General features: G+C 42.8%; 1 protein-coding gene across 1 annotated transcript; it reads right to left on the bottom strand.

The window, feature by feature from the left end:
- Positions 1-18,762: 18,762 nt before the first annotated feature.
- On the bottom strand, positions 18,763-21,124 carry MID1IP1 (MID1 interacting protein 1). The gene is made up of 2 exons (XM_006211832.4): positions 20,800-21,124; positions 18,763-20,536 (listed from the first exon to the last, which is right to left on the bottom strand). Exon 2 carries the CDS (start codon positions 20,272-20,274, stop codon positions 19,723-19,725), a length of 552 nt encoding a protein of 183 aa, XP_006211894.1. The 5' UTR covers positions 20,275-20,536; positions 20,800-21,124; the 3' UTR covers positions 18,763-19,722.
- Between the last annotated feature and the right edge of the window lie 944 nt (positions 21,125-22,068).

Raw genomic sequence — 22,068 nt, 5'->3', positions numbered from 1 at the left:
ACGGCAGACATGCCTCGTGGGAGATCCCCTGAAAATACAGAGCTTTTGACATCTGCACCCTGAATACAGCCTGTGGACACATGGGAGGAGCCAAGTCCACACAAATGCATACAGATCATTTTTGTGGTGGTGGTTTCCTTGCTCGCTTGAGAGGCTTAACCGGAACATGCCAGCCACAGATAATTGTTAGGTAAAGGTTTGTGGTCCTGTTGTAATCTCATTGTTGGAGAAGCTTCTCCACTTGAGTCATAAAAATAAGATACTCATTAAGCCATGGCAGAGAAAACATTCTCAACTAGAAGGAGACTGAGCAACATAAACTAGGAGGATTAAATTGATTTTTTTGGCCACCTCTTTTTCTGTGACTCAATCACAAAGTCACTCTGAGCTCTGTGGCCAAACTATTTGTTCTTATTTACACACGGCTTCTATACAGATGGTGGAGCCATCAATTAAAGGTCTGTGAGTGTGGCCTTATCAATTCACTGCCCTTCCAGCTGCCAGTTGGCTATAAATTATCTCCCTTCTCGTCCTGTTCTTAGTCTATGAATTGGAGTTACTTTTAACCTCTGTTGCTCTGCCTGCTCAGAACTTATTTATTGAACTTCATTTGATGCAAATGTAATTAACCACTTTTCCCCTACATATTCATGAGATGTTCAAGTTGGGTATAAACCTGCCTTATGAAATTGTATAAAGAGAAAGAAGATGTAGAAAAACAGAATCAGCTTTCTTCATTATAACGACATCCATGCAAGACAACAAAAATAAAGACAGCAGTTATTGAAGCTCCTAGGTTCTCATACAGATGGGAAAGCACTATGTTATCCAGAGAAGAAACTATTCTGGGTGGACTCTTCATGGAATCTTAGAGTTGGACCAAAATATTTTTGAGATCATACGATCTAATGTCCTACTTACAGGACAAGAAATGTAAACCATTCAGGTGTGATCATCATTAATTAGCCTCTTAAAATTCTTTGTGATTGACTGATGGGATAAAATAACAACTTTCGTTATCAGGTGTGTGCTGCCCACTGGACACTATACTTGGCACTTAACTGTACATTAATTCATCTTATCCTCACAGGAACCTCCAATGGAAACACAGCTTCGAGCCACACAGCTGGAAAATAGCCAAGCTGAGATTTATACCCAGGGTCTTGCCGAGTCCGAAGTCTGTGGTCTTAATCACCATGCTACACCATCTCCCACATGCTGATAATTTTCTAAAACTGCAAAGGAGCCTAGGATAAAAGTGTCCACGTAACTCCCAGGTCAAAATAGAGATCTAGATAGTAAAAAGCGCCAACATCTATGAAGCCCCGACCATTTATAAAGAATTGTCATTTACCCTCCAACCATCCCATGAGGTTTGGGATTTTCTTTGCAGATAAGAAAATGGAGACGCACAAAGTTTCAGTGACTTCTGACCTGAACGTTCCACGGATCTGTGCAGATGTGGAGATGTGGGCATAAGCCCAGCCACGGGGAGACTTGGAGATCAGCTCACAATCAGTCAGAAAAGTCTATCTGGCAGAATACAATTGTTCTACTATTATACGCAAAGCAAGCGTCGTGGCTCACAAAACTCTCCCTAACTGCTCCCACAGGCCAACACGGAAAGAGTAATGAGAATCATAGGAGTATGTTGAAGAAATATTTCTATCTCCCATCGACCTGTATTTCTCTCTTCTTCAAAATAGCCCTTTACTACCTTAATTCAGGCGTGGGCCCTCCCTAGGCCAGAATCACTACCATCTGTTTTGTGGAAAGAAGAAGGTGCTCCCATTATAAAATAATGTTCTCCACCTGGATGTTCCTGTAATCGCTAATTCCACCGATACACCAAATGGTGCCCTCCTTCGAGACTCTGAGCTCCTGGAGAGCAGGGACCAGATATCACCCATCTTCATGTCTTCATGTCCCTAATAATTAGCTCAGTGTGTAGCACAGAGTAAGTGCTCAAAACTTTTTTACTGAGTTTGATTAAATCTTATTCAACTGCAACAGGTCCTGAGCAGATTCTAAGGTCATTTATGAGATCAAAGTTCTAGGAGCGGATGGCAATGACTTCATAAAATGTCGTTGGCATCTTCGCAGTTAGCAGTATTAAAAACAAACAAAAACAATAAAATAAACAACAAAAAACCTAAGTGTAGATTTCTGAATGCTCTATAAGCTCACCGTTAATATTAAAAGGGCTTATTTTTAATTAAACTTTTATTCTAGAAAAGTCAGGTTTATAGAATAATTGCAAAGGTAGTACAGAGTTCCCACGCAGCCCACATGCAGTTTCTCCTATTACTAACATCTGACCTTAGTGTGCTACATTTGTTACAATTGATGAACGTTGTCATATGATTATTAACTAAAGTCCATACTTTATTCAGATTTCCTTCATTTTTAATCTCCTGTCCTTTTTCCTGTTGCAGGACCCCATCCGGGACCCCACATTACATCCGTTGTCATGTCTCCTGAAGCTCCTCTTGGCAGCGACCGTTTCTCAGACTTTCCTTGTTTTTGACAGTTTTGAGGAGTACGAGTCAGGTATTTTATAGGTTGCCCCTCTGTTGGAATTTGGTGTTTTTTTCATGATTAGACTGGGGTTATGTGTTTTGGGAAGGAAGGTTGCCACTCTTATGACATCATATCCAGGGGACATACTGTCAACATGACTTATTACTGTTGTTGTCCACCTTGATCATCTGACTGAGGTAGTGTTTGTCAGGTTTCTCCACTGCAAAATTGCTCCTTTTCTTCCCCTTTTATGCAGTATGTTTTATATACAATAGCCTGAGTGCTCCCATGTTAAGTGTACAGGTGGATAAGGATTAATGAACCCCACCAGAGGTGATTCTGTCATCCAGAAGACATTTGATAATGTCTGGAGACATTTTTGGTTGTTCCATCTGAGATAAGGGGAGGTGTTACTGGCGTCTAGTGGGGGAAGGCTGGGGACACTGGTAAATACTCTGTAATGCACAATTCGGCCCTCCTCAAGAAAGCTCCAGCCTAAAATGTCAGTGGCAACAAGGTTGAGAAACCCTGATATGTACTCATGTAACCACTGCTCCCCATCAAGACCTGGCTGCAGCCCAGAAATCTCTTATGCTTCTTTGTGGTCAGTCCCCCACTACTTGTCGCTGGAAAGCACTATTTTGGTTTTCCACCCTAGACAACTTTTGCTTGTTCTTGAACATCATATAGGTGGGATAATACTTTCTTTCTCTTTTTGTCTCTGGCTTCTCTCACTCAGCATAATGTTGAGATTCATCCATTGTTCTACGTATCAGTAGTTTGTTCCTTTTTATTGAACCATATTCCATTGTACAGCTATACTGTACTTTATTAGTGGGCATTTGGGTTGGTTCCAGCTTGGAGATTTTAGGAGTCAGAGGAAAACTGTTTCGAAGTCTTTGTGTGGACAGATGTTTTTAGTTCTTTTGGATGAGTACCTAGGAATGGAATTGCTAGGTCATATGGTAAGTATACATTTAACTCAAAGGGCTTATATTTTTAAAATAAAAAAGACAAATCGTTTTTTATCTTATTGTGGACTATATGGATTCTCTCACTGCTTCTACTTTCTCATCTCAGCCAGGAAATAAGTTTTGAATTAAATAAGAAAGTGATGTCAGGGACATCCTCTTCCATTCTTTTCCATCCCCAGGCAGAATTCCTTGGAATAGGTGCTCAGACTTGATCAATTCCCTGCTCACTTGCACTCTGCCAAGCAAAAGTTGATGTCTCTTAAGATGAGATCCAGAAACAGCTGTGTGTCTGGTTCTTTGGGTAATGTGTGTTTGATTTTTTTTTTTTGAGAAGATGTTTATAGAAAATGGCCTGCGGTATTGGCAGTTGTGAGAACAGATCTAACTTCTGCTTGGAACTGCTATAAATTTTTAAAACAAACCAAACCCTAACATCACAATATGGCTATGTAAGGTACCTCCAAGCCAAATCCATTAGATTGGGAATGAAATATTTATTGTGATCTGAATGAGACAACGACAAAGAAAGGACTTTAGATTTTCCTTAAAGTTGTACTACCAAAACTTTGAACGTTTATTTTTCTACAGTGAGTTTGGGAATTTAATCTTTAATTTAAATAAGGGCTCAATGTGATCATCAAGGAAGGAAAGGTTTACAGAATTCACTAAAGAAAAATGAAATCTTCTTAAGGTTAAAAGGAAATACTTATTTTTGCTAGTAAGCATTCCTAATCCATGTCTGAGGTAGAGAAAGCTATTTCTTAGGCTTAAAAATTATTTGTGATAGACATTATCAAATGATCTTTTCCCACAGAAACTAGTAAGAGATATGCCCCCAATTTTAGAAATTCACATTCAAAGATAAAATTTTAAAAGAGCATTAGTGAAATTTTTAATTTTCTCAAAAAATTAGATAATTTTAAAAGGGACAATAAAGAACTCAGTTTAATGAAAGGAACAAAGACCTAGAAGCTGAGAGACCTAAATTCTAGTCTTGCCTCTGTCACAGACTTGTTAATAGTAAATATCCCAGATGAGCCCTAAGGTTCATTTCAGCTCTAACCTTTTATTAATTCCATTGTCTGGTTTTCAGTACACACAGAAATAATAGACTACATGTATGTGTATAAACAACTTTTACATCAGAGTGTTTTAACTCACTTCCAAGTAATCCTGGAGGTGGGGGAAGCATTAGATTAGAAGCATTTGTTAAATTCTTTTCTCATAGAGAGCTACCACTCAGCTTACAAGAATTATAATACTACATAGTCTTCATTAATTTTTTTAGTTACAGTCTGATGGAAATTTAGCATTGCCTTTTACATCTTTATTTTTAGGTAGACTTATATCTCCTTGTTGTAAGGTTAAACGTTCATATGACACTTTGATGTTTACAAAGTGGTTAAGTATCATATGCAAGTTAATTCTCATAGGAGACATTTTAAAGGCTGCCTGGGTTATTTAAATGGAAAGAAATTGCTTTGGGATGAAAGTACGTACAAATGGAGTTACCTTTGAAGGGAATATATGCCACCTTAGTCAGAAACCCTGATGAGAAGCTGAGAGAGGGTACAACTATTATCGGAGCAAGCTTCCAGCAGAGCACATGGCTTCTGTTCCCAAGGGATAAATAAGGTCACCTCTTGGGTGTTTCATTCTCCTATAGTCAGGATTACCGTTTTGGCAACTTTTCCGTGCATCACGTTACTCTTTTTATATCTGAGTTTTTAGTATTTGACATATCTTTTCCCACACAACATCCCTCAGTGAGGCACATCCGTTATTCAAGTGCTCATTTCAAGGTCATAAAATCATCTGCCTTTCAACTGGGGAAAAAGCTATTGGAGTGGACATTTCTAAAGTTAGCCTAATGGTGTGAATCACAGTAACTCTTGATGTGAAGATTTTTTTAAGACCCCTGATTCCTCCAAGGGACAAATGCAAATAAACAATAAGGTCATCTGCAAATTATATTCGCCATGAAAATGAAACCTTGACTTCTTGGACTTAAGTGATTAAAATATCAGATGTGAATATCACAGTGGCTTATCTTTCTGCATTTTAATTTGCATGATTTAAAAACAAAAGCTACTGTCCTCTTAAGTTAATAAAATCCAAATATAATAGCTGCAAGCATAGGGGAATGAACCGTAGTTTGAAAATCATGATGTTTGGAATAAGTAGAGATAATTATATTCTTAAAATGACCAAAATAAACAAATCCCCCTGCCGTTGATATAAAGGTAACATCGTCAAGAAGTAAAATGTACCCACCACAGGGCTTCTCTCTGCTATAACAGTGCCGATCATGAGGCCATGAGCTGTCACGATATGGTGTCCATGAATGCGTAGTCATAGGCTCACCTTGAAAAGGAAACTTCTCCCGTATATAAGAACTTACTCTTTTTACACAAGATTATTTTCTCAGTTGAAAGAAGAAATGGTTTCTTTAGACAAAATTTTTTTCTTTTTTTTCTTTTCTTTTTTTTTTTTTTGGACAAAATGTTTAAATCAACAAATGTTGACAACTATTTTTTACCTTGAAATGATCATCAGATCTCTGTAACCCACTTTGGATAATCAATCATGGGTTTCCATGAGAGAAGAATTATTAGTAAGAAATTGACCTTTATGGATAAAAGCTTAGATTTCCTACCAGGCATCCTACTGGAGAATTAGGCTGTTTCTACAGATTAACAGACACATCTTTGGGGAAGGAATTAGCTTGCTGAGGTGGGAATGCATTGGGTCCTAGGTAGCAAGATATTTATTTCTACCTTTCTGAGAGGCATTATCCAGAGGAAAAATGTTGAGATGGACTCCTCCTGGCCTCTCTTCTCATAGACCTTGGCTCCAAACTTGCACACAGCCTCCTACCCTCTTCTTAACAGTAGGCGTGTCCTTCCCAGCTGTGCCTCTTTATGGTCCTCTCACTACCGATCGGAGCTACCTTCCATGCTGCTCATTCGAGCTCGTCTTCTTTGCCTCCACTTCTCCACTGTCATATCCAAGTCCCTGTCCTCGACCTTCCTCTTTTGCTATCTGTGCCACATATACATTGAAATGTTCTGCCAAGTGTCCATTTCACTGTTGGCACAAATGTTTGGAATAATCTCCATTTCCCGGTGTTCCACATCTCGCCTTATCCTTTCCACAATCTTTCCCCAAGTAGGTATTGGCATGGTCAGTCTTGATAGGAGTTGGGAAATTTTAGAACGAATCATTTGTGTTGGCTATGGTCTGATGATTGTGGTTTCTGAACAGAGCCAATCCAGGGGTCTCCTGCTTAAACGTTAGTCCCATGGCAGAATGGGAAACTGCCTCCCTCACCACATCTCCCCCAAAGGAACTTCCATTTGTACAAAAGTTAGAAGAGGGTTCCTTGGTAACTCAGGAGTTGGCGTAAACAGAGGCTCCCCCGACCTCCAACGCACGTGCCACCACTGCAGTGCCACAAGTGGCATTCCTCGTGTCACACGAGAGCATTCACACGTCAGCCGCCTCTTCATTAAGTCATTTGCATCACCTCTTGGCTGTTTGTCTTGCCTTGGGTTTGAGGGTGGGGTTTTATGCACACTAAAAAAAAATGTACAAATCTATCATTTAAAAGGAGATAATAAAAATAGAATTCCTCCTGTCACTCCCTCAGAGATACCCAGTGCTTGCAGGATACCGGACATCCCTAGCGACGTTCTTCTATGAGCTAGACTACAAGATGTATCCTTGGCCTGCCTTGGTTTTAAAAGGTATTTGTGAACTGTCAAATTTTAGGAAATAGTCTCTTGGTGTTTATACACCTCCACAAATCCTCCATTCTGCTAGTCTATTAAAATAGATACATTTATCTATACATTCCTTTCACAAAGAAGTTTACACCTCAAAAAGTATATTATTGTAATTTATTGTAATGTTAAGTCCTTTCTATCTCTTTGTGGAAAAGCCTCACTTCACAAAGCTTGGGTCTCTTCTTACAAGTTGCACTAGATAATAATGCATGTGGCTGAAAAGCATTACCAATAGCCTAGACTGAAATGAAAATGCAAAAGGAATGGGAGCTATGAGAAACTCTGAACACAGACCCATTTCATCCGCAGGCCCAGCAGAACACCTATGTCTTGTGCCAAATCACACACAGACCATCCTGAGTGTGAATGACTACGGAGCAAAGAGAATCAAGGACAAACATCAACAGTAAGGTTCAAACCTCACTTTAGTCTTAGATTCATCAAAGGCCAGAACTCTGAGTCCTGCATGTATGTCCCCTCCCCTTTCCTACAGGCCCAGAGCTTCTGCACCCTCTCTCCTAGCCTGGCTGCCCTTCCTACTACCTCAGCAGTGTGGCTCGGAAGCCAGGCTCCCCACCGCCCACCCACAATGAAGATGGGCAGCGTGGCATCAGGCCCCGTGGCTGCGCTGGCAGAGGATGAGGTAGTGGTGAAGTCATCAACTTTAGAAACAAGATATCTGCGGCAAAACCTGCTAGCCACCTATGCCAATATCCATTCTCCCCTTTCTCCTTAGTAACAGGACTCTAATTTTTAACTGGGCACGTTGCCACCTGAAATAAACTACTGCATTTTTTCAGAATTCCTAGCAACTAAATATGGTCTCCTGATGTAAAAGCCATAGTCCTTCTACAGGCTTTCAGATTGTAAGTTGAGAGTAAGATATAACCAAAGAACTATACACATATTTATTTGTAGAAGGACTAGGGTTGTTGCTTATAATGGAGCTAACTCGGTTGAAAGTTCCTTTCTGCCGGCAGCATGAAATATGAACATGATATCCGGCCACAGCCATCCACCTTGTGCCATGAAGTATCCGTAGGGAATGATGCTGAAGCTATGGAGGCAAAAAGGTCTGAGCCTGGATGGTACACCATGGGGTACACCATGGGGTCACAGTAGCATCCTTGGACACCTTACCTTTATATTTCCTTTATGCAGAGAGAGAAATGATTCTATCTTGTTTAAGTCCTTGTCGTTTCAGGGTTTGCTGCTATATTGCTATCTGAGAAAAGAGGGCTCCAGAAGAGAGGACAGCAACAGCATGCCAGCCCCATTTTCACCTCACTAATCCATGCTGTTCCATCAGATCCCAATGTAGACAAGACTGTTCCTCAATCCCCAGACCTGGTTTAGGGCCTCTCCTCTGAGCCCCTGTAGCATCACATACCCACCTATAATAGCACTTATTAGGCTGCCAGTAGTCTGTAGCCTCCTCTGGACTGGAAGCATTTAAGGCAGGGATGGTAGAATGTTTGCTATCATCACCAGCACATAGCCCAAGGTCTGGTGCATAGTAGGCGCCCCAAAAATATTTACTGAATGAAGCATCACTTCCGTGCAAGCTTCCCCTGCATGTTCCCAGAGCCCTGCATAACTCCATTATCTCTCTCGTGGTGTTGCTGGATTGTTTGTCTACATTTGGTCTTCCCTGCTAGACTGGAATTTCCTGGAACCACATTTGAGCTCTTGTATTTCATTCCAGAACATCTTTGCACAGAAGGAAGGAAGGAAGGAAGGAAGGAAAGAAAGAAAGAAAGAAAGAAAGAAAGAAAGAAAGAAAGAAAGAAAGAGGGAAGGAAAGAAGGAAGGAAGGAAGAAAGAAAGAAGGAAGGAAGGAAGGAAAGAGAAAGAAGGAAGGAAGGAAAGAAGGAAGAAAGAAAGAGAGAGAAAGAAAGAAAGAAAGAAAGAGAGAAAGAAAGAGAGAGAGAAAGAAAGGAAGAAAAGAAAGAAAAGAAAGGAAGGAGGGAGGGAGGGAGGGAGGAAGAGACTGGGTCTTTTGTTTTAGAACTTCATTCCTTCTGAGTCTGTGTTAAGCAGGTGCGGACCATTTTGGAGAGTCTCTCCCAGCCACCCCTCCCCTCACACCCCACTTCCTGTTTATTCTGCCTTCCAGCATCGCACTGGGGAGGGGTGGGGCTGGGAACCAGTCTGGTTCCTTTACCCAGCTTCTCACTCCCTGTCAGCCCCAATTCAGGAATGATTGCTTTGAGGTTGGGTTCATGTTCTTCATGAGAGTTATAAATAAAATTCTAAAGCTTCTAGTGTGAATTATTATCAATGTATATACTAATGAGCAATGAAATTAAACGAAGGAAGAAAAAAGAGAGGAGAGAAAAAGAGGCCTGGAATATTCACAGATTAAATAGAGAGTATAATTCAGAATTTGGCTGCATTGTCTTATGAAGCCTAGATGAACAGATCAGGTAACAGTGAAGGAGCTTCTTCCACAAGGGTTGCCTTTTTCTCCTTTCCCTGGCCCTCGTATTCAATTAACAATTAGCAAACACTCACTTCAAGATTTCACAAGTTATAACTTAATCTTCGTAATACCTTGAAGACTTGATTTTTCTTGTAACAACTTCTTTAAGCCCTTATTTCAACATTACTTAGGATTAGACTTGGCCATGAGCAACAGAAATGGCAATGGCTTAAACACAATAGCAGTTTATTTCTGGCCTTTGAAAGCAAAGTCCAGAGATAGGGTATCCATGACCATCAGAAACCCAGCTTCCTTCTCTCCTGTTGTTTTGTTGTTCTGAACATGTTGCTGCTGCCTTATTATCTAAGATGGCTGTTGGAGCTCCAGCCATCCTATGTCATTCCATTCAACAAGAAGGAGAAAGGAACAAAGATACTTTCCTATCCTTTAAAGACACCTTTTGGAAGTCATATGTGAAACTCCTGCTTTCAACTCATTGGTTAGAACCTTGTTACATGGTCACTCTTAGCTGTGAGGGAAGCTGAGAATTATAGCTCTTATTTGGGGTGACCCAGTTCCCAGCTAAAGTTGGAGGAATACAGGGAGAACAGATGTTGGGAAACAAGCAGTCTTTGGCACAATTTACTCACCTGTAAAATGAGAATAATATTAATATGTACTTCATGGAGTCTTTGTGAGTGAAAAAATGAGATAATGCCTGAGGTTTGCACCAGTCACAGGAATAGTGACTTCCTTCTGTAATAAGAAGGAAGTATACACAACAGGTGTGCACTGAGTGGTATAGTTCATTGCTGTTACTATGAAGCCTGAGAGGCACTATCCCCATTTTGTAAAACAGAAAACTAAGAATCCAAAAAGTTAGTTAATTCCCCCAGGACACACAGAATGAACTGGCAGAACTGGGGCTAAATAGATACTTTGACTCTAAATCCTGGTTTTCTTTCACAACTGGGTACCACTTTTCCTTTTACCTCACCTCACTCCAACCTCCTCTCCTATTACGGCTCTCATGCTCACCAAGACAACGTCTAATATGTTTCTCCATCAGAAGCTTTTACGCTCCATCCCAGCACTAAATGATCACCATTCAGTGAGAGCTAGGAGTACTAGGTACCAGTGGTGAAGACATCACTAATCAAAAGAGACTGCATAACTATAGCTCTCATATATGACTGGTGAGAGGGTAAATGGTACAACTACTGTGAAAACTCTTTGGCAGTTACTTATAAAGGTACATATATACCTATCTTATGAACTAGCAATCCCACTCCTATGTATTTACCCAAAAAAGGGGGGGGTTGACTAGAATGTTATTTATAGATTTATTCATAAAAGCTAAAAAATAAGTTAAAAAATGGAAACAACCTAAATGTCCATGAATAGGAAAATAGATAAACAAATTGTGAAAATTTATGAAACGGAATAGTGCTCAACCATAAAACGGAATGAACTACTGACTTATGCCAGAGTCTCAGAAATATTAGGTTGAGTGAAAAAAGCCAGACTCAAGAGTATACACTGTATGACTCAATTTATATGAAGGTCAATAGCAGGCAAAACTAATAATATATGGGGCTAGAAATCAGAATAGTGGTTGCCTGGGGAGGTTGTAGTGGTGGATGATCAGAAAGGAACATGAGGAAACTTCTTAGGGTGATGAGAATGTTCCATTCCTTTATTGAGGTGTCAGTTACATGGGTGTATGTACTTGTCAAAACTTAACAAACTGTACCCTTAAGATTTGTACATTTTATTGGATGTAATTATATGTCAATAAAAAAGATAATAATGCTGCGATGGGGGCGCTGCAGAAATATATAGTCCACATAAAGATCAAACCATATCTTCAGAAAGGAAAGAAATGAGTATTTAAAAACGTAAAAATAAGGAGAGAGTGGGTCTAAAATCTTAACCACAGAATACGTAATAAATAATGCTGCTATGTTTGAAGCAAGCCCTTTCAGTAACACAGTGGCAGCACCGTAAGCACTGTCTGTTTATGCTGGGCTACTGTCACCACGATAAGAGCTTAAAAGAAAAATAAAGTGTCTTTCACAAAAGAAGACTAAAAGTACCTTCCAGTGCTGTTTTCAGCAAGTTGCTGTGTTTGAAATTCTATATTTTAGCCAGCTCCAAAGCAGTGAATGGATTAAGTGCCAAGAGTATATAACCTTTCATTTACTGGCCACAGGCTGGAGGCCAAGGGTTTTACTGTCCTATTGCGTCTGTAACAAATTCCAACAAACCTGGTGACTTCAAACAATGCCAAATTATTATCTTACAGTTCTGGAAGTTGGAAGTCTAAGATGGGTCTCACTGGGATGAAATCAAGGTGTTGGGAGGGCTATGTTCTGTCTGGAGGCTCTAGGGAGAATCTATTTCCTTGCCTTTTCCAGCTTCTAGAATCTGCCTACGTCTTTTGGCTCCTGGCCTGTTTTTCTCCATATTCAAAGCCAGCGAGGGCAAATCAAGTCTTTCTCATGCTGCATCACTCTCACTCCGGCATATCTGCCTTCTACTTTCATTTTGAAAGATGCTTGTGGTTACATTGGGCCCATCTGGATAATCCAGGATAATTTCTCCATCTAAAGGTCAGGTGATTAGCAACCTTAATTCCAGCTGCAACTTTAATCACCCCTTGCCATGTAAGGTGATATATTCACAGGTTCTGGGGATTAGGACACAGACATCTTTGGGGGACCATTATTCTACCTGCCACACCCAGCTTTAACAGAACTGGAAAATGTTACTTATAACATCTCTCTCATCACCCATCACTTCTAATCCTTCTATTCTCTACATCAGTCATCAGATGAATGTTTCCAAAGGTTCCAGGTTTATTAGAAGCTGTTACTCAGGCAAATGTGATAAAATAGACTCTGTTTCATAGATTACATTCTACTTTTGATTGTTTTTGCTTAGTTCTAGTCTCCTGAAATTTGGAAAAAGGTCTCTGTTCCAATTATCTATTGCTGTGTAACAAACCACTCAGTGGCTTAAAAGAATGAAAATATTTTGCACACAAGTCTAAAATTTGGACAGTGCTTGATGGGGACAGCTTGTCTCCGCTCCACTTGGCATCAGCTAGAGTAGCTCGAAGGCTGGGGGCTAGAATCAATTGAAGGCTTGCTCACATGTTTGGCAGTTGGATGCTGGCTGTTGGCTGGGACCTCAGTGAGACTGTCAGCTGGAACACCTACATGTGACCTCTCCATGTGGCCTGGGCTTTCTCACAGCATTGCAGCTGGGTTCCAAGGACAAGCATCTCAATAGACAGCCATGTAGCTCATATAAGAGGAAGATGTATCACCATTTATGGTCTGGTCTTGGAAGTGATGGCCACATTGATTTTGTCAAGGCAGCCACCAAGCCCCACCTAAATTCAAGATGAGGAGACAGAGATTCTACCTCTTGATGGAAGGGGGCGAGGTTGTTGTGGAAGAGCATTTAGGGCCAGAAATCACTTTGTGGTCTTTTTTAGAAAATACATTTTGCTACAACTTCTCTGCTACTTTTCTATTTCTTCTCTTCATTTTAAGTCTCCTTTTTCTTCCATTCTATTTGTCTCCCTTATATAATTGCCAACTTTGGTCTTTTTTTTTTTTTTGGTCCCTCACTTCTTCTGTCTGAAAATCAGGTCAACCCTGATTTGGCAAACAATAGTTCATAAGGTGATGTAAAAAGACTATAGCAATGTCCACAGAGGGACATCCAATTGCTGGAATCAGATTGTTCAACAATTTTGGACTGACAAAAACGGCAATTTCATATGCTTCAACCAAACTTTGGCTGCCTTTCTAGTCAGAGGAAAAGGTACCACAACCTGCTATCAGAGGAGAGTGATTACCTCCCTATTCCTCAGGTTTCCAGTGGGTGGGAGGGTCCTGAAACACACCTCACCTTTCTCCAACACTCCTCTTATCACAACGAACCCAGGGATGCTGGAGTGACATCTGGTAAATTTGGAAAGACTAAATTAGGCAGGCTTGACTTGGTGCCTCTCTTCTTCCACTTGGGGCCAAACTGGCTGCAGGGAGCAGGCCTTTTCCTCTGCTCCCTAGCCCACTAAAGGGAAAGGGCTTCTGAGATTCCTCCTAGGCCCCAATAGCTGGGTTAAACATCTAAACTTCTGGCACTTTCCACCCAAATATTTAAGCTATGAAAGCATGGTCAACAAGTATTTATCACAACAGAAACTAAGTTATACCTTCAAAGCATCCATGAGTTATGAGCTGCAATGTCAATTAGACGCTACAAAATACTACACTTTGTTTTGAATGACCAACGTACACTAACTACACTCCTTGCATTCTACACATAGTTTGGCTACTAGGGGACAAATCTGTGTTCTTTCTCAATGTATATGTTTCCTTTAAAGAAAAAAAAAAGCAGGGCTTCAAATTAACATCACATTGTGAACAACTAGAAAAATGTAAATACCTTGGTCAGAACTACCAATGTGGTACTTTCGGTTTCATCTTTCCTTAACTACCAAACAGGAAATCTCCTCAATTAGATGTCTGCTAAGTAGAAAAAAAAAAAGCCATTATCCAAGGACACAGCAAGCTCTGTCAGGTATTTCAACACGGTGAAGAGTAGTCAGGTTTTAATTGGCCTTGTTGAGCTCACCCACAAGCTACAACATTCTTTACCTCAGCAGTGTGGCATTCAAAAGGGAAAAAAAAAAAGCCCTACAGTTAGTTTTTACCTTTAAAAACATCAAATGAATCGCGTTCAGTTTCCCCCTGTTAACTGAATGCTCGTTGATAAAAGTGCACATATCAACACTAGTAAGATTGGTATCGAACAGTAAAATAGATTTGTGAAAACGCCCCACCCTCAACATTGTTTCCTTGCTAAAATAAAAAAACTGGGCTGTATGTTTTACTAGCATTTTCTCAGTCTTCTTAGCCGCTGGGTTTGCAAGCACTTTCTCTAGACAGTTCGAAGGTCAGAAAGTGACCTTCTATAACCCTGTTCTTAACTAAATGATAAGCACTTTCTCCAATCAAAATTCTTACCGGTTTGGGATGACTGAAGTTGGGCACACCAGCAGATATATTTTTAAAACTGCTAGGCAAAGCATTCTGAAACAATAGACAAAGAGCTAATAAAATATAAGAAAAAGAATGGGAAGATACAAAAAAAAGTTCCTCTTAAAAATAGAGAATGCCAAAACAGGAAGGGCTGATGAGATAGTTGTGGTTTTAGCAGGCTTTGTTTAGACAGATGCACGACTATTAGTTTCTGCTTTAAGTTGACCAAGATTTTTGACACTAAAAAGAAAACAGCTAACTCAATAATAATTTTTTTTTAAAAAAAAGCAAGATGAAAGAACATTTGAGGAGGTGAAATCTTCAGGGTTTTACAGAAAATGTATCCATTCGAGTCTTTACCATAATCAGCACCGTTCAAGCACCGAATAGCAAGCAGCTGGAAAAGGTCTGTATACAGATGCGGTTTTCCCTTTCCTTTCCCACCATTTCATTAAGTAAATAACATTCTTTCAGTGGAGCACAGAGACTCCTGAGGGATGTCGGAAATAGGGAGAAAAAGTATGGAATCCCTAAGGCTCGAGCTGCTTTCACCTCTTACTTCCTTTCTGCAGGTTTTCAAAACCTTTGTTCACCCTGAAACCCAGGGAGGCGGAGACAGGAGAACAAATGGGAACCTCCAGCCTACACTCTCCCCCTCATCTTCCCCCTCAAGCTTCACCCTTGGGCAGCCCAGTTTGCATGGCCAAGCCCCGTCCAGCAATCAAGCATGTTCACCACTGGGAGGATAAACTGAGGGCAAGAGCCTTTGGAGTCCCTGGAATGGGCACAAGGACATCGGGACAGGGAACTCTGGGGACACAGGAACCCAAGCGAGGTCTAGAGGTAAGGGAACAAGCTCAGGGCATTCCCTTGGCTCTGAAGATTCCTTGCCCATGGGGAATCGGAAGGAGTGTGGGGGCCCTCTAAAATGGGGGTCCCAGGGAAGGAGCTCTGGTTGCATGAGGCAAAGGATAATACTGGCTTTATTGGTGGTAGACTATCTTATCGCCACTGCTTACAGAAAGTTGTACATAGTTTCAAATGAACTAACTGGAGGCCTAATATTTAGAGTAACTCAAGAACAACCTTTAAATTTCCCTGAGTTATTAAAAAAAATTGGACATGGCCTTGAAAGAAAAGAAAGAGTAAGTTTACAAAATAATTTTAAGTTTAAATTGTCTTGCTAATTAAAGCAACTTAGCCTCGATCAGAAACTATATAAAGTTTGAAATTTTAAAAAGATTAACGATTAATTTTAAGAGACCAATCCCTTAGTCCACATAGCTGAAGTTTTCATAAGCTTCTGATCTAGAATTTTCTATTTGTTGGGGGTAAAAAATGCCTCTAGAATTTTAAAGAAAACAGTCTGTCATTATTTTGTTCAAAACTCTTCAAAATAAATCACACGAGGATGTAATGACTGGTATAAATGTACTAGATGCCCTATGAAAACATAATTGCCTTTTTAAAAAAAAGTATATAAGATTTGAACCCTCAATGTACCAGAACTGTGTCCAATTTGCAAACATCTGAGGACCACAGAGGAAGAAGAGGAGAGGGGGAGGGGAGGAGAGACAGCCGCTTTTTCCCAAATGATTTTTGTTCAGCAACTAAAAATGAAGAGGTGTATGCAAATGACAGTAACTTTCATTTTTTGAAAAAAAATTGTTAACAGTAACTAGTTTTCAAGTTGGGCCAAAGAATGATAATCCCAGCAGCCGTGACATGCTAACAATGAGTTCAGGTTCAGAGAAAGGGTAAATTAGGCCAAACCACTAAGGAACACTGTGTAAACGTAAAACACGAAAAGCCCCATGTGAGCAAAGCAGAAAGCCGCTTGTAGAGGTAAAAGCAGGCCTTCTCAAAGGTTTTGGTGTGAGGTTTTGATGTAGAAAATTCTTAGCAAATGTAAATATCTGGAGGGTAATCAGTTTCAATCTGAGCTGTTCCTTTCGGCCCAGTTCATCTATCCATGCCTTCCCTCTAGTCTGGCAGACAACGATGATTTCTGAGAGCTCTGCGAAGGAGGGGCCACACAACGTTTGCAATTTTTAAAATTTATAAAGTACTTTTGAGTTTCCTCAGGAAAGACTTGACACTGTAAAATCACTTATCACTTTACCTCGGAAGTTAATGCACAATTTTAAATGGCTTGAATTTTCACAGGTGAATCTGGTTGAGGATTTGACCTTTTGTTTCATAAACTGAATCTAAATAAAATAGTAGTTACATCAGTGGAATAGCACTGGGCCAGACAAACCCAACTGGTTCATAAAAGAGTCCAATCCTCTTGAACAGTGATATCACTACTCCTAGGTCAGAATCAATATTTATACATAAAAATAGTCTTACATGACTGTTCTCAAAAATAAAGTTAATAACTTTATTATGAGAGCTTAGTTTTGCTATCAGCATCTACCTTTCTGTATTCTATATACAAGAATGTTCTGAAAACAACTTGCAGTTAACGTCTCATAAAATTCTTGATATCACCTGCCAAACTGTGACTACTTGGTTTTAATTCAGGTTCTTTCTTGAGACTTTGAGAAAGGAAATAGTTTACCTGTTGTTTCATGGATGTAATTGAAATTATGCTTTTTGTTAAAGTGGGCATATTATCCCAAGCTTCATATATCCCTGTAGAAAGGCAAAAGGGGAAATATAAAGATACAAACCAACATTTAGAGAACAGGAGTTTCTAAAGAAACTTCTAAGCATCAGACATTCTATACACCATCTCCTTTCATTCTCGCTGCAACTCCATGAAGTAAGCCTTGTACTTATCATTATGCCGAATTTCAAATATGGCAACAAGCTTGGAGAGTTAAATACTCACTATTAATAAGGAGGGGATCTGAACATAAAAGTTTCTGGCTCAACATCTTGGCTTTTCTTTCTACCACGTGGCTTCTCTAGTTTCTGTTTTTAAAATGTTTTGCTTACACTTTGATATTTTCAAGGGGTTACCAAGCAAGAGGCCATATTCCTTACTTCTGGTGCTGCCTAGCTTATCTTTCCACATTAATGATTAACTTTCTCTGGCAACACAGGCACCAGCCTTGGCACTTCTCCATTTTTTCGCTGCTGCTAAAAGCTGATAATAGGCTTGAGCTGCCCACACCACAAAAAACTTTTGGTTTGTTTTTTTTTAACTGCAAAGTTACATGTATTTTGAAGTCAAGCTCTATGAGCTTAGAGAATGTCTCATGACTTCAAGATCGAAAAAGGAAATTGATCTAACACTTAAAATACAGAGCACTGTGTTTCGCCTGTCCCAGTCTCCCAGGAAAGCATCATATTGGCATCTAAGGAAGTGTTTCGAAGGGCCCCACTGCAGTCTGGCTCAGATCTGCTGCCCACAGCTGCAGATCGGCTTACTGGAAAACTGTAAGCATTGCTGGGCACAGCTTTACAAAGCTTAGCACTTCACCGGGAACTCGTCAGAGGCCATGGCACATGTTATAACACACTTAAGTATCTCCTAAGACCAACATTAAAAACTGGTAAGTAAAGACCAGCAAGGTGTGTGCACTAGTATTAGCTGGTGTTTTTCTTCTAATTCTTTACTTCTCAGTGGCCAAGTGAAATTTCTGCCTTTAAAATAAGTTTTTATGCCTCCAAACACATGGTTTATGCTTGTGCCTCTTAAAAAATTCAAAAAGTTAAGTAAGCACTCCAATAAGCTAGTCAAGTTGGTTGAAAACTGTAATATATGTACCTTCTCAAGTACTCTGATTATTTATGAATTTTGTTGAGGTGTGTATGGGCTTAGCTTGGTACTGAATTAGAAATAAAATAATTTCTGAATTAGAAACAGAAATAGATCTTGTTAGTAGCCACTTCCCAAACAAAGCTGAATACTTAGAGAGATGATTATCCACCACTTTGAAATACCAGAGGGAAAATAAAATTAACTTTTCTTAAAAAGAAAAATCAATTAAGTTTATTTTTATTTAACTACTAAGCCATCCATTGGCGGATCAGAAAGCAACAAACTTGTTGAGTTTCGTTAGCACATCTGCTTTTTTTATTTTTTAGAATATAGTCTACATCTGGATTAAAAAAGTTTTAAATAAACTTAAGACATATAACAACAATGGAACCCTTCATCATTCTATGTACAACACGGATAGAATGTCAGGTGGTTCCATTTCGGTTAAGTCCACTTTCTCGTAATAATGTTATTATTTTCACTGGCTGAGTGGCAAGCTTCGTACAAGCTGGCACAGTGCCAGCTTACACACACTGGGTGGGGGTGGCGTGAAAGGGACGGGGTAGGTGTGCCACAGGACACATATACAGTGTAACAGCAAATCATTAATAAAGTAGTACCGGTTACCGACAGACAGTACTGTTTGTGCGCTTATCACAATGGAATTGCCGAAGTTTCAGAGCAAGGAGGAGATTCGAAATACTTAAGACAGGGCCACTGTTACAAAAAGAAATAGTGCAAACAGGAAAACTGACGCAATCCTAGCAACGCTGCGGCCTCCACCAGCCCAACGGCAGGGCGGCGGGAGGCTGCGCGCCCCGCCTTCCCCAGCGCCCGGCTCCGGGCGGCGCTCCCAAGTGTGGCAACCCAGCGCCGCGCCCCGGAATGGCCCTTTCTCGGCCCCTCTCCTCCGGAAAGAACAGAAAAGAAACTCCTGGAAAGGCACAGACTGAATGCAGGGCGTCAACTCAGTCCCATTCCACCAAAGTCGAACACAGCCCCCTCCCCACCCCCACCTCGGGAGAGAGGGACGTCCTTGAGCACCCCCCCCTTTCGCCACCACTTGCCTCTCCTCTCCCAGAAGAACCCCCCTTCTCCATGCAACCCCGCCGCGTCCCCTGCACGTACGCAGCCCCCCAACTCTGCTGTCCGCCCATCGCGCCCTGCAGCCAGAAAGAAAATAGCTTTGAGGAAAAAGAGAGGGTGAAAGATGGAGCCGGGAAGGGTGCTGGGCAGCCGCGGGCGACCCGCCTCAGTGGCCCCAATTGCTGAAGCCGATCTCCTGCTTGTATCTGTTGGTGAGGATGTTGGCTTTGCGCGTGAGTTTGGAGAGCACAGTGTGCAGCCCGCGCAGGTGGTAGTGGAACTGCTGTTCCAGGTCCTCCTCGCCGGCGTCCGCGCCCTCCAGGTGGCTCAGGTCCACCAGGATGTCCTTGGACTTCCAGGAGCTTCCCTCCTCGCTCCCCACTGGCGGCGGCGGCTGGTGCAGGACCCCCCACTCGATGTCGTTACGGATGGACTTGAGCAGCACGTAGTGGCTGTACATGTCCCGGGAGGGCGCGAAAAAGCTGCCGTTGGCGCTGCTCTGGCCGGGGGCCGGGGGCGTGCGCTCCTGCAGGCAGTCACCACTGCCGCCTACCTCCACGCCGACGTCGTTGTCCAGCCCAGGCTCGGCCAGGGGCACGTCGCGCAGCAGGCTGGGCACCATCACCGTCTGGTCCATGTTGTTCACGGCGCCAATGAAGCGATTCATGGCGTTAAAGAGCGAGTGCTTCTGGTTGTAGGTGTCGCAAATTTGCATCATGGTGGCCGCGCGGGCGCCGAAGCCCTAGGACGCAGGGGCACGGGATGGCCGGCTGGGGCGAGGGGCTGCCCGCCTTCACGCGCTCTCTGAAGCCCTTGCCGGGGGCCTGCTTCAGCTGGTGCCACGGGATTCCCGGCTCCTCCTCCGCCCTCTCCAACTCTCGTCTCGCTCGCAGCCCGGCCCTGCGAGATGCGCGACTTCTCCTGGCTTGGGCGTCCGGAAGCTCGCGATAACCGCGCGTTGGTATGGGTCGCGCCCTGGCCTGGTTGGGAAACGGGGACGAAAAAGAAAGATTATTCACCCTGCTAGGGTGCCCGGCGCCCCCGGCTGCGCACACCTCCCTCCCCAGTTACTGCTCGCCTGGGACGGCGCCCGGGTGGCTCCCTGCAGCCGGGCGGTCCCACTTCCTCTCCCGCCCAGCGCGGCGGAGAGAAGGAAGGGGTGCTCCCCACTCCCGTCCCCCTCGGAAAAGCCTGAGTCCAAGCACCCACGCTGACGGGGCAGAGATGGGGCTGGGGCACGCACCTCCTCTGGCGCCTCGAAATCTTCTGCTGCTAGGTAGCTCAATGTTCCCGCTGCTGGCGGCTGCTGCCTGCGGGCGCTGCTGTGGTCAGTGGCCGGACTGTGACTGCGGGTGGTGGCGGCGGCGGCGTCGGCCCTCTACCCATCCCAGGTGCTCAATTTATAGAGTCCCGGAAATGTGTCGCCGGACCTCAGGGCCACCCCCGGTGTCTCCTCCTCCCGCCTCCCCGGCAGCGCCGAGATAAAAGGCCCGAGCTCGGGTTGACCGCGAGTAACTCTCAGCCCTTTCTACAGTGGGGGCGGCGCACGCCGGGCCAGCTCCGCCTCTCGCCTGATACCCGGGTGTAGGGAGGGCGCAGGGCAGGCAAGGGCAGAGGAGGGAGCGAGCAGCCGCACCCCGCCGGCGCCGAGCGCAGAGCAGGCCAGCTTGGGAGGGCCAGGCACTGCGCGGGTTAAAAAGGCCCCGGCATCCGGACCGACAGGAGGGCGGGCTGGAGTGCGGGGGGTTGGGTGGGCGTTGCTCACGCTCCCTGGGTGGGATGACAGAATTGCCCGCACCCGGGTTGCAAAGTGAGGCCCTCAACCCAGCATCTATACTGGCGGTGGCCCGGAAACTACCGATCCGGTTTATTATTAGCCGTCGGGGCAGAGGGAACCTCAGCAGGCGCAACTCCTTCCAGAGACTCTTACGTAAGAAGGGTGACTGGGCATGCCGGATGCACGTGGACGCGTGGTGCTCCCGCGGTGGCCCTGGCCTTGGCCAGCTGCTTGGGGGAGGGGAGCCTCGGAGGCTTTTGCCTCCCTCCTGGCGAGGTCTTTCCCAATCTTTCCTGTAACAGCCTTTGCCAGGGATGAAGAGGGACCCATCATCGTATCTGCACATTTTCCCAAGACATCAGATGTGACAATGGGGAGAAGTAGCCCAAATTCCTGACTTTTGTCCAAGTCCCGCTACTCAGAGATCCAGGCCCTGTGGCCTTTTGGCTGCCAAAGGGCCAAGAGAGAGTGACAGTAGGTAGGTCAGGTGTTGGGTGTCTTTCATCATTTGACAGAAAAGTGGGGAGGTGTCCAGTATTTTCTTTTTTTTTGAGAAGGGAGTTTGAAATGTTCCTTTCCAAAAATAGTTCTTAAAACGCAAGGTCATTTTTAAAAAAACTAAACTACCTACCAAATCACTGTATTTAATTTTTAAGAGGCTTGCACCTTAAATTTCACTTTGGGACTCCAAACTCAGCCCGTTTTCATTTTTATTTTACCATCTCACTTCCCATG

This window comes from Vicugna pacos, chromosome X (genome assembly GCF_048564905.1).
Source record: "Vicugna pacos chromosome X, VicPac4, whole genome shotgun sequence".
Lineage (NCBI taxonomy): Eukaryota > Metazoa > Chordata > Mammalia > Artiodactyla > Camelidae > Vicugna > Vicugna pacos.
Note: the sequence above shows the minus strand (reverse complement) of the source record. Positions and strands in the feature narration are given on the sequence as shown.